Source organism: Rhinichthys klamathensis, unplaced genomic scaffold, assembly GCF_029890125.1.
Source record: "Rhinichthys klamathensis goyatoka isolate OS25496 unplaced genomic scaffold, OSU_Roscu_1.1 h1tg000654l_1, whole genome shotgun sequence".
Classification (NCBI taxonomy): Eukaryota; Metazoa; Chordata; class Actinopteri; order Cypriniformes; family Leuciscidae; genus Rhinichthys; species Rhinichthys klamathensis.
In genome coordinates, this window is record NW_026607098.1 from 463,343 (window position 1) to 476,510 (window position 13,168).

At 39.9% G+C, this 13,168-nt stretch overlaps 1 protein-coding gene across 1 annotated transcript; it reads right to left on the reverse strand.

The window, feature by feature from the left end:
• Positions 1-2,142: 2,142 nt before the first annotated feature.
• trim25l (tripartite motif containing 25, like) lies at positions 2,143-12,848 on the reverse strand. The gene is made up of 20 exons (XM_056241581.1): positions 12,077-12,848; positions 10,680-10,775; positions 10,320-10,553; positions 9,269-9,428; positions 9,130-9,195; positions 7,897-7,935; positions 7,790-7,828; positions 7,662-7,703; positions 7,519-7,572; positions 7,367-7,435; positions 7,229-7,285; positions 6,586-6,645; positions 6,427-6,486; positions 6,268-6,339; positions 6,127-6,186; positions 5,676-5,747; positions 4,945-4,962; positions 4,783-4,848; positions 3,183-3,248; positions 2,143-3,070 (listed from the first exon to the last, which is right to left on the reverse strand). The coding sequence occupies exons 1-20, from the start codon at positions 12,728-12,730 to the stop codon at positions 2,496-2,498; spliced, it is 2,559 nt and encodes an 852-aa protein (XP_056097556.1). The 5' UTR covers positions 12,731-12,848; the 3' UTR covers positions 2,143-2,495.
• Between the last annotated feature and the right edge of the window lie 320 nt (positions 12,849-13,168).

A 13,168-nucleotide genomic window follows, 5' to 3' on the forward strand; every position in this document is an offset into this window, starting at 1 on the left:
AGCCTCAGTTTAGGAGTTTGTCTCGATTCATCCAGCAGTTCCTGAGAGTTTCTGTCCAGTCTGTCCTGCGTTGTAGACATTTAGTAGAACATCTACCTGCCTGTATTGTCTTTTATTGTGTGTATTTTTGCATCGTGACAGGTCTAACCAAGATTGTGTGTCCCTCATCATTATAGTGTATATGGACATAAGCTTCTCTTGTTTTTTTGCACTGAATTAATTGGTTATTGGGAAGGTTTGTGTCGAGCACATCTGGATTGATTTGAGTTTGTTACATGTAACCTTATTCTAAAAGATGTATTTGAAATGATATTCAGGGACTGTGTATTTAAGGGAAAGAGTGATCTGTCCATATGTACACTTAGAAGGCATCACTGCAGATTATACTCTTTAAGTTTGGCTTAAGAAGATGAATATGCGACTGAAACATTAATTATTCTTGGAGTTTGATTCATTCGATCACTGATTTCTGCTCCAGTTTCCCATTTATTCGAGTAGGATACAGTTGATTGTTATATTCTATTGTCATTCTCCTTTGCGTTGACATCCCTTAAATATAAAACGTGCAAATTGTATTTTTAGTGAACACAGAATCCGCCCTAGAGACGGTCTTGACACTTTGCATATGACCTTTGACCCCTGAATGAATTTCAATTGTGCTTCCTTGTCATCCTCACTTTTCTCATTTTATGCACTTTTCGTTTTAACCCATTAAAATTGTGTTTTTAGTAAATAGGCAATACATGTGTTATCTAACAATGAGGTAAAACTAGAGTATGTTAATAGATTTATCCTGAGCGATATCTAATATGAATTACTAGCCGTTCAGGTAGGAATTATTAATATACATTTCATGTTTTTGGTGGAGTTTGAGAAGGGACTCAAGATTCAAAGGCCTTTTTGGGTTTAAACCAAAATTATTTGTCTTATTTGCCTGAATTGTCATTTTATAAGCTAAAACTTGTGTTTGTGGTAAACTGACTTGTTGTACTTTGTAGTAAACACAGGGAAACTAACAGGTGAGACATTTGTCAGCTATGCCAGTGAACAAGAACACAAACTAACACACATGATTCAAACTAAACGTCAGTTTCGGATCGCGTCATACAACAGACTAATACCAGCATGCTTGCTGCATATATACATCACTAGCTTTATCTCTAACCCGAGCTGAAGTGTATGGTACTAAACGCATGATTTGATAGAAGTATCAAAGTGTCCTTATTTCCATCCTGCTGTTGATGTCATCAAGCTCTCGGCTGCCATTCAGGTCAAAGGTTAATGCTTGAAGATGATGCCATAATTTGTGACATTAAGCACCAAATGATTTCTTTTGTGCGGTTGACCTAGTGACCACAGCCTTGGTGTGTTTTCCTGTGTTTAGCTGTCAGAACCCTGTATCAGCATCATTATGTTGGGTTTTTTTATAATAAAACAAACAAAATCAACTTTGGTGTCCCTGACATTTCATCCTGAGGAGTTTGACAACTACACAGAAGCTAAAAATGTGCTTTTTATTTGGTCATTTTAAGTATATCGTAGTAACGGTATGATTCATTTCCCTTATTAAATTGTGCAAAAGTTACATTAGATTGTTTTAATGTATATTATAATTGTTAATTTATATTAGGAATTATTTGCCATAAACAAAACTGATTCTAAAAAAAAAAAACTGGGAAAATGCATCCAAATGAATCTTGTTTTGTACTATTTTTGCATTGACATTTATATTTTTGAATGAATAAAAAGTTACAGCCCAATTCCAATTAGAATAATAGAAAAAAAAATCATACTATTGTGATGTTAATTAAATATGTATATTATTGCAGATGTAAAATTAAGCATGTTTTGTACGATTTTTACATTGTGGCATTTGTTTTTATAACAATTAAGCAAAATTACATACCAATTCTAATTACCATAAGGTAAACAAAATATTGCATAAAACATTAATTCACATTAAAGTAATAAGATTTTTTTTTTTTTACTATTGCAGGTTTTTTTTTTTATGTATAGACTATGATTATCATTGTTGTTTTGCAGTAATGAAAAAAAAATCATTGTATAATTGGAATTACAAACAAAAATTAAACCAGAAGCATTACAGTAATGTGAATTTATAAGAAAAAAAGGGTAACACTTTAGTTTAGGGTCCAATTCTCACTATTAACTAGTTGCTTATTAGCATGCATATTACTAGGATATTGCCTGTTTATTAGTACGCATGAAGCACATATTAATGCCTTATTCTGCATGACTATATTCTACATCCCTTAATCCACCCAATACCTAAACTTAACCTTTCTAACTATTAATAAGCAGTAATTAGGAGTTCGAGGCAAAAGTCGTAGTTAATAGTGAGAATTGGACCCTAATCTAAAGTGTGACCAAAAAATAATCGTCTTACCAATAGACTTGATTTTCTTTATCCCCAAAATATATTGATTTTGCGGCGAAATATGCCCCGGATATGTTTTTTGTGAGATTCGCTCCGTTCACAAGGGACAGATTTTAATGCTGTCTGACGTGGAGCTGAACTGACCCATGGCGAAGTCGAGCCCCACGCCGACCCCACAGCCCACCCCGAACGCAGCATACAGCGGGGCCGGGAACGACCCGTGAAAGACATGGAGAGGAACCAGCTCGTCATCCACGCTATAGAAACTCAGAGTCCCTGCGGGCCGGTCCAGAAACACCCCTACACGGGGACTGTAGGTCACGGGGATCTCCTCCTTCTGATTGGCGTGCATGGCAGCGCAGCACATGTCTGACAGCTCCAAGCTCCACGATTGGCTGTTATACCCAAGCCCCGCCCCTGAATCCGCCCCTTTGCGGGGCATTGAGGCACTGGCCACACCCAGAGACGAGCCGCGCCCCCTCCACTCCACCTCCCAGTAGCAGCGCTCAGAGGACAGCTTCTGGACACACAACACCTGCGTCCAGCAGTCGAAGCGCTGAGAGAGGTCAGGGAACGCCTGGGACGTCTGATGAAGAGTGGCTACGGTGTCTCCTTCAGACAGGACCAGGCGCCGGTGGGCTGTGTTTGGGTCCAGGGTCAAATCACAAGCATCTAATGGAGACCGAGAGAGAGAAGCGGATGAGAAGGAGAGTCTGAGAAAGATTGGAAAGAAGCTAGTGATGGATAATAGAGGATAATCAGACGTCATGAGGAATAATCTCACATTGCAGGAACTCGTCTCTGGTCCTCGGCTCTGGGGCTTGAATGCTGTCAATGTTAATTTCTCTCACTGTAAAGAAAGATTGAGACAACCAACAAGCTGTAAGAAAATATGATCATTCAAATATTTTTAAAAAGTGTGTGTGTGTATATCTATCTAGTGTGTCTATCTGTCATATGATCATTCAAATATTTAAAAAATGTATCTATCTACCATCTATCTATCAGTCATCCTATCTATATATCTAGCGTGTCATCTGTCATTTTATCCGTCTATCTGCCAGTGTGTGTGTAATTCTGTCTGTCATTTTCTCCATCTATCTGCCAGTGTGTGTGTGTAATTCTGTCTGTCTGTCATTTTATCCGTCTATCTGCCTGTGTGTGTGTGTGTAATTGTCATTGTATCCGTCTATCTGCCAGTGTGTGTGTGTAATTCTGTCTGTCTGTCTGTCATTTTATCCGTCTATCTGCCTGTGTGTGTGTGTGTAATTGTCATTGTATCCGTCTATCTGCCTGTGTGTGTGTAATTCTGTCTGTCTGTAATTTTATCCGTCTATCTGCGTGTGTGTGTGTGTGTGTGTGTGTGTAATTCTGTCTGTCTGTCATTTTATCCGTCTATCTGCCACTGTGTGTGTGTGTGTAATTCTGTCTGTCTGTCATTTTATCCGTCTATCTCCCAGTGTGTGTGTGTGTGTGTGTAATTCTGTCTGTCTGTCATTTTATACGTCTATCTGGCTGTGTGTGTCTGTGTAATTGTCATTGTATCCGTCTATCTGCCTGTGTGTGTGTGTGTGTGTAATTCTGTCTGTCATTTTATCTGTCTATCTGCCTGTGTGTGTGTGTGTGTGTGTAATTCTGTCTGTCTGTCATTTTATCCGTCTATCTGCCACTGTGTGTGTGAGTGTGTAATTCTGTCTGTCTGTCATTTTATCCGTCTATCTCCCAGTGTGTGTGTGTGTAATTCTGTCTGTCTGTCATTTTATACGTCTATCTGGCTGTGTGTGTGTGTAATTCTGTCTGTCATTTTATCCGTCTATCTGCCTGTGTGTGTCTGTGTAATTGTCATTGTATCCGTCTATCTGCCAGTGTGTGTCTGTGTAATTGTCATTGTATCCGTCTATCTGCCTGTGTGTGTGTAATTCTGTCTGTCATTTTATCTGTCTATCTGCCTGTGTGTGTGTGTGTGTGTGTGTGTGTGTAATTCTGTCTATCTGCCTGTGTGTGTGTGTAATTGTCATTGTATCCGTCTATCTGCCTGTGTGTGTGTGTAATTCTGTCTGTCTGTAATTTTATCCGTCTATCTGCCTGTGTGTGTGTGTGTGTGTGTGTGTGTAATTCTGTTTGTCTGTCATTTTATCCGTCTGTCTCCCAGTGTGTGTGTGTGTGTGTGTAATTCTGTCTGTCTGTCATTTTATACGTCTATCTGGCTGTGTGTGCGTGTAATTCTTTGTCATTTTATCCGTCTATCTGCCTGTGTGTGTGTGTGTGTAATTCTGTCTGTCATTTTATCCGTCTATCTGCCTGTGTGTGTGTGTAATTCTGTCTGTCATTTTATCCGCCTATCTGCCAGTGTGTGTGTGAAAGATAACGTTGTAAATGCTCACATGAGGGAAAAGCAGGATTGATGAAGGGATTGTCAGTTGGTGAGTCCAGGAAAAGAGAGGGATTCACTGCACAGAGAGAAAGACAGAAACAGTAATTAATTTAACAAACCTCACCATGATGGAATAGAAAAAGCTACAACCCAAAAAAGCGTCAAACATCACCTTCTGCTGGCGCTCCCCCTACAGAGAAAACAGAAACACCATTTTAAATCTATTTTGTTGAAAAGTCTCTTCTGCTCCCCAAGGCCACATTTATTTGATCAAAAATACAGTAAGAATGTAAAATGTTATTACTTTAAAATAACTGTTCTCTGTGAATATATAGTAAAATGTAATTTATTCCTGTGATCAAAGCTGAATTTTCAGCACCATTACTCCAGTCTTCAGTGTCACATGATCCTTCAGAAATCATTTTAATATGCTGATTTGATACTCTTACATTTCTGATTATTATTAATGTTCAAACAGTTGTGCTGCATCATAATTTTGTGGAAACCTTAATGCATTTTTTCAGGATTCTTTGATGAATAGAAAGTTCAAAAGAACAGCATTTATTTGAAATATAATTTATCACTTAAATGTGTCCTTGTTGAATAAAAGTATTAATTTGTTTCAGAGAAAATGTATCTACTGACCCCAAACCTTTGAACGATTGTGTATGCTTTATTCATTTATGTTTATTAATTCTATTCATATTTTATTATTTAAACAGTACAATTTAGTTTTTCCATGACCAATTTTTCAATCTATAAATGCAAATAATTTACAATCTACATCATTTATAAATGTATAAAGTATTTAAATGGTTAATTATTCACAGTAATAAAGCATTTAAACTGTAAAGTATAATTTCAAATAATTCTTTAATCATCTGCATATACTGATTGACTTACAGACACTGGCAGAGGCGGGGCTACGCGGCATCACTGACTCCGCCTCCTGTATAGTGGGTGTGGCCTCTTTCACTGTGATGGTACAAATGTGACATGTTAAAAGGTTTGAAATCTAAATTTAGTGGAAAGGTTTTGCTTAGTTGCTTGAAACATGCCTGAAACACACCATAGCAGACAAAAATAAGGACATTGAGGTACTTGACATTTGACCACAGTTCAGGTGAGACTATGAGCAGGAAATACCGGCGTCTATCTGGATGCTAGACAAACCAGTATGACCAGTAAAGATTTCTTGACAAGCCTTAGCTTGGTTTCTTTGTGTGTGGGTTTATGTGGGTAATATATTTAGGGTACACATTTGACCCCAGAAGTTAGTTAGCTTTATATTAAAGCAATAGAAATCACATGTTGTCATTTAGACTGCAAAGTAAACGTGTATTCTTGAGCTAACCTGTGTCCTGTCTCTTCTTCCTGCTTCTGGGTAAGAGAGAGCTCAGACTCCATCGGTCCGCTGATGAAGAAGAGAATGAGGAAATTTAAGAATAAAATCCAGAACACAGCACTTATTCCGGGCAGAGCGTGTGTCACTCACATTGTCTGGCCGGCTGCTGTCGGTCCGCAGCGTTTGAGCTTTGCTGTGAGGGAGTCGGGCTTTCTCCATTGACTGTTAGAAGGAAAACAGACACAAACATGCTATTCCCAAAGGAGTCAAATGTTAAATGTTCATAATGGGACCTGAATCAAACGTCACCTTGCTCTTTGTCCTCTCTCCTCAGTCTCGGTCTGATTGAACTCAAGCTCCGGCGGTCCGCTGAGAATTGAAAGTAAAACCGCTTTAAAACAGTGAAAACCCTTCATTTAAACCTAAAGGACAGTGTGCTGGTTAGAATGTGTGTGTGTGTTATTTCACCTTGCTCTTCATCACGTGTGCTTCTGCTCTGTGTGCTCTGGCGTCTTTGATTTTCTCTTTCTATTCAGAGATAACAGAATCATGACTAAAATCATATTGAACAATAACACATGAAGTGACATGGCAGGATATGTCCGAGTCATTTTTTCACTCTAGAATCAGATGAAAATAAAAGAAATTGCATTTGTAGCGTATTTCTGGGCCCATTTAGAGTTTTTGCTTTGTGATATCTTCTCCTCTACTTCTCATTGGTATTAGTATTTGAATTTAAATTGCATCTATAATATATACGTATTTAAATGGTACATTTAAAGTTTATAAAGCATTTGAAATGTCAAGTTATTATTTAAATTGTTTATCCATATGAAGATCATGGTGCCAATGTTGAAGTGAAAAAAAAACACTATTACAGTCATTCATAGTCTAATATTAAAGGAAATAAATATATTAATAATAGTTGAATCATTCAAAAGTAAATATATCTAGTAACTCATTATGATAATGAGACCGAAGAAAATGTGTTTGTCATAAAAAAGAATGTAATGCCAACTGATCTTTATTGTTATAAAAATAGGCTTCATTTACTTCATGTTTTTAAGGATATGAGGTGTACATCTTTGTGAGATTCGACCATGAAACCCACCCTGCTCTTTATTTTCTCCTCTACGTCTCCCTCTTCCTGAACTTAAACTCCAGGTTTCTGAGGAATCAAACACACAGTGATCAAAACTACACCGGACAGATGTTAGACTTCAACAGATGACTTTATTTCTCTTCTCACCTTCAGGGTTTTCTCTTTCCTCTCTTCTTTGTGTCTCTCTGGGTCTCAGTGAACTGCGACTCCTGTCGGCTGCAGAGTGAGAAACTATAAATGACAAACTACAGATGATTACAGACATGCACGAGTACGAGTGTGTGAGACGCGGGCCTTACTGTCATCTCTCTCCTCTCTCGCTGGTCTTTGGGAGTTTGTAACACCTCTGTTGACTGCTGTACAAATATAAAAACTACATACGGTCACACAAACTCATTTCTGTCAGAGTAAATCATATCACTCTGTGAGCAAACGGTCTCACCTCTTGGCTCACTGTTTCTCACGGCTTGTGGACGCGTGTTCACTGAAGGAAGTACAAAAAAAACATATTATGGCACACCTGATATTTGACTAAATTTCATTACATTATTAGGAGCTTAAAGGTTTTACCAGATCCTCGTGTGCTTACTGACGGCAGTGGTGGGGGTCCTGAAACATTCACAAACATTAGAAATTCACAAAAAACAATGCGCTGGTTTTATTCATTGTTTTCATACCTTGCGCACGAGCAGCTCTGGTTCCTTTTCCGGAAAACACTGTGGTGCAAAAACAAGGTAAAGTGCTGAGAAGGTTTATAGACAAACGACAGACGAAACTAGGACTCAACCAAACACTGTGTTGATCATATTATTTATAATATCAATTTTGTGTTACACACACACACACTCACTGGCCACTTCATTAGGTACACCTGTTCAACTGCTCATTAATGCAAATATCTAATCAGCCAATCACCTGGCAGCAACTCAATACATTTTGTTGTGTCACCCATAGATATCCATAATAAAGGCTAGATGTCTTACGGCGGAGTCTCTATCGTCATCACTGTCGGCCATCTTGTCACAGGCAAGCTTTCTGGCGGGCTCTGTTGTCCCTGATGTAAGGTGAGTGATCAGCACGAACACAAATACTCTTATCTCGTTGAAATCTTGAAGGATTTACAAACGGTTTGGTTTCTTACAAACGTTATTAACGTGGCTATAATTCTGGATGATTATTTATTTATACACTTATTATTCATAAGTATGCAGTGTCATAACTACATCTCTGACGTTTATAACAAACCAAACCGTTTGAAAATCGGTAGAAAATTTAGCAAGTTATGGTTATTTAAAAAGTACATTCGCCATTAAAACACAATGTTACGAGTGAGCGAGCTGCCTGTGACAAGATGGCCGCCAGTGCGGACGTCGACCTCCATTGGCCAGCAGCGCGGACGAGACATCTAGCCTTTATTATGGATATCTATGGTGTCGCTCTCTATACCCTCATTCACTATCCCCTACATTTGTCCACTAATATAGTTCACTTGTGGGAGTGCACGTAGCAAACTGGCAGCTCCAGTAGTAATGAAAATATTTATCTTGAACTCTGTCATGGAAACTAGCATGTATAAACTTTGATTAAACAATTTGATAATCAATCAAAAAGCAATTAATACCTTTATATTACGCTTTATTGAACATGACAATGAGTTCACCATAATTTTTTTTTAAAGTTAATTTTGATCATTTTATATTTTTGTAATTTTTCGTTTTTATATTTATTTGTAATAAAAAATGTTTTATAAGTTTATTTTTATGGTTTTATGTATTCTTATAATTATTTTCTGGCATAATTTTATCTGTCTCTGTTTTTTATATTGTTGCTTTGGCATTCCACTTTGAAATTGAAAAAAAAAAAGAACAAATTTGTTGATGTAACCAAATGCAGTGTAAAAATTGACTTACGCTTCATCAAGCCTCCTGTTTTCTGGCCGTTGCGCTCTGCCACCGTGAACGAGGTGGTGTTGAACACTGAGGAGGAACACAGATAATGACCCTCCAGTGACCCTGTACCTGACAGCATTAGTTCAGTGTTTGTGTGTACCTGTCTTGTTGATCTTGTCCAGCTCCTGGTCACACATCTCCTCCACTTTCTCCCTGAGCTGGACAATGACGCTCCTGACGGGATCAAACGTGGCTTCAGGGTTAGCGGTCACAGCTCCCAGCTCTCCCCCTTCCAGCGGACAGCACAGAGACTGATACGTCTGTGGAGACCAGGAGAAGAAGACGGCATCAGAGACAGTATGATGAAGAGATTATTCATTTGCGTCTCTTAGGTCCTGTTTACAGCTGGTATTAAGATGCGTTTTGGTCGATCGGATCACAAGTGGACGACACTAAATACAGGAGTAAACGGGGTGTCCACTTTCCAGCACTTCCAGAGGGAGTCGAAAACACTTTCGTAGTGTAAACGCTCATGTGGTCGAATGTGTTCAAACAGCCACAAAAGACCGTCTACTCTCCGTCCACTGAAGTAATGCGTGAACATTATAGGAAGAGCTCTAGCCAGACGGGATTTAACTTTGTCAGCTGAAGATCTAAGTTTGGTTTGAAGATGAAAAACGTGCCAAGCACAATGTTCTCTCTCCATTCCTGATTTCTAACACACACTCACAGTGATCGGCTGGTCTTGCGTCTGAAACAAAAGCTGATTTTCTCTGTATTTTTTCCATCGTCACGTTCATATAAATTGCACAAGCTTATTTTGTCCATTAGATCGAAAGATCTGAAAAAACACATACATTTACCCGCCCATAGACCTATCCCTTAAATAAATCAGGACAGAAGTGGTTGAAAGTGGACAATGGAGACGGATTAAAACACCAGGTGTAAACGGGAATGTGTCTCCCTCGTCTACTTGTGATCCGATTTACCAAACCGCATCTTAATACCAGGAGTAAACAGGGCCTGAGGCAAGTGGCCTTTCTGTCTTTTAAATTTATGGAAGCCCTCAAACATTGAGTTTAGAAAACCCCACAAGTCCCCAAAATTGATTAAACCAGTGGTTCTCAACAGATTTCAGATCTTGTTGTGGACAATAGAGGGGCCTTGAAGTCAAAAAGGTTGAGATCCACTGGATTAAGCCATCATCTGACCTTCAGGAAGTGGATATTGTCCTGGCAGTTGATGAGCTCTTTGAGTTCTCCATCTTTATTCTTCAGCTGTTTGACTTCGGCCTCCAGTTTGGTCACCACGTCCTGGGCCTCGTTGAGCTTCTCCTGCCCGGCGGAGAGCATCACGTCCTGGAGAAGATCCAGCATCCGCTGCACTGACTCCTGGAGCTCCGACAGGACCGCATCAGCCTCGTCCCGCACCGTGTCTGAGGAACGCTTCGCACACACACACACACACACACACACGGTGAGGATCCTCCAGACTGTGATCTTGTGCGATGGAACCAACAGAATATGCATATTTAATGTTGTTTTATTTTGAGGGATTTCTTAAATATTTACCGTGAGCGTGTCTAAGACTTTTTTCATGTCTTTCAGTTCTCTCTCTCTGTCCTGGAGTCTCTGGTGGTTCTCAGACAGAACTGCGCCCAGCTCTTTCTAATACAACAACAATGATCAACACACAAAACAAGTGTTAAGAATAGACTGGAATGTGGACTGGAATGAATATGGAGTAGAACAAGACTAGGTCATGAATACTGAAACACACTTACACATAAATACAGCACTTCATGCATGAGTTAAGGGTGAGTCATGTTTTTCATACAGTGGCAGTGAAAGAGCATTATTCTGAATGATGTCACTGCCTTCCTTGCATGCATGATCATGATTGTATGACAGATGACAAAAATATAATGTCCTCAAAGCAGTTGCTATTCAAATGGAAAAAGCTTGGCATTTGTGTACCTTATAGAAAATTGCTTTAATAAGAGAGGCTTGAAACCAGTATATTGTAGCTTTTGAAAACAATGTGACCAATAAACATTTGACACCTTAATATTCAACAGTATTATTGACCTGAATGAGAACTGAACTGAGCTGGATGATGACAACTTTTTTGCAGAACTGCTTTATAGATGAAGTGAACTAATTTAATATTTGATGATCTTTACAACTGAACTGAATCAGCACTGAAGTGACTTCAGTTGAACAACAACCGAAATAAATAACAGTATTGTATAAAGCGCTATAGAAATAAAGGTGACGACCTAAAGTAGCCTGAAATTTCCTTTGCATAAAAGCATTGTCGTATACAATGGTATAATATAATATAATTAATTTACCATACTTATATCCAATAATACTATGGTTTTATAATGGGGATTTATAAAAAATAATTGTAAACCAATATGACCAATATGGTATTGTGCATGCATCCTTAATTATAATAGTGCCAAAAACATATAAACCTTGACACCATGTTAAGGTTATCAATGTACCAAAAATGACTCCCATAAATGAACCTTTGATTTGTGTGTGTGTGTGTGTGTGTGTGTGTGTGTGTGTGTGTGTGTGTGTGTGTGTGTGTGTGTGTGTGTGTGTGTGTGTGTGTGTGTGTGTGTGTGTGTGTGTGTGTGTGTGTGTGTCCTGGTAAGGTAAACCCTTCATTGTGGAGGCAAAATGTCCCCACTAAGATTGCCAATATCCGAAATCCTTGTCCTCCTTGTGGGTACATTTTTTGGTCCCCATGAGGAAAACAGCTTATAAATCACACTAAGTGTTGTTTTATGAAAATATAAAAATGCAGAAAGTTTTCTGTGATGGGTAGGTTTAGGGTTAGGGGATATAATAAACAGTTTTTGTCCAGTATAAAAATCATTATGTCTATGAAAAATCCCCATAAAACTTGAAAATTGTGTGTGTGTGTGTGTGTGTGTGTGTGTGAATGTGGTTGCCACCTGTTTCTCGGAGCGCTCCGCCTGCGTGGACAGGCTCTCGTGGCCCTTGTGCTGGTTACTGGTGCAGAGCCAGCACACGTACATCTGGCACGAGCGGCAGAAGAACTCCTGCAGGTACTTGTGCTCGGGGCAGATCTTCTGACTCAGGTTCCCGGTGGGCGCGATCAGCTCGTGGCTCTTCAGCTTGTCCTGCAGGTCGTGGGGTTTCAGGTGAGCCTCGCAGAACGATGCCATACACACCAAACACGTCTTCACGGCCGCTGTGGGCTCCGGACACCGGTCACAGGGCACGGCGGAGGCGGGCAGGGGTTTCGGGGCTCCTTTGCTCCGTGTGCGCGCGCGCTCTGACGCGGAGGTTGCCGCGCGCCGCGCGCTCTTGATGGACTCGCGCCCGGAGGGGTTCAGGTTCCCGCGCCGGAGCTGCTCCACGGCTTCAGCCAGCATTGTGTTCCGGCAGAGAGTGGGACGAGGGTTGAAGCCCTGCCGGCATTCAGGACAGCTGTAGGTTCCGCTTTTCCTGCCTTCATTATCCCAGTAATCTGCGATACAAGCCTTGCAGTAACTGTGGCCGCACGGGATGGTCACGGGGTCAGTGGGCAGATCCAGACACACGGGGCAGTTAAACTGCTCCTCTGTCCATACACGACCACTCATTCCGAGGGTGTAAATTTAAATTATTGCTATAATAAAATAAAGCTGAACCTAATATACTCCACACACACACCTGTGATTCAGTGTGAATGTTCCAGCTGTGAGAGTGTCTGTGTCTCCGGTTTGACTGGCTGTGGGTGAGACACTCACTGAGCAGGTTTGGGGAGAAAATCAGGCCTGAGTACAGTGCATTCCTCTTCATTTGCATTACAAGTAGGCCTATATGTAGGAAGTAAATGAAAGAATAAAGCCAAATAAAGTATAATACAAATAATATATCTTCTGAGGAGAATATTTGCCTGTGCAACATTTGGCGTCATACTAGACTGTTGCCAGGGTGTTGCTATGCGGTTTCCGGGGTAGGCTAAGTCAAAAGAGTCCATAGTCAAGTTTCTGAGTTCCTTTTTTCCAGGTGAAAATCTTAAGTCCAGTCAGTTAGAG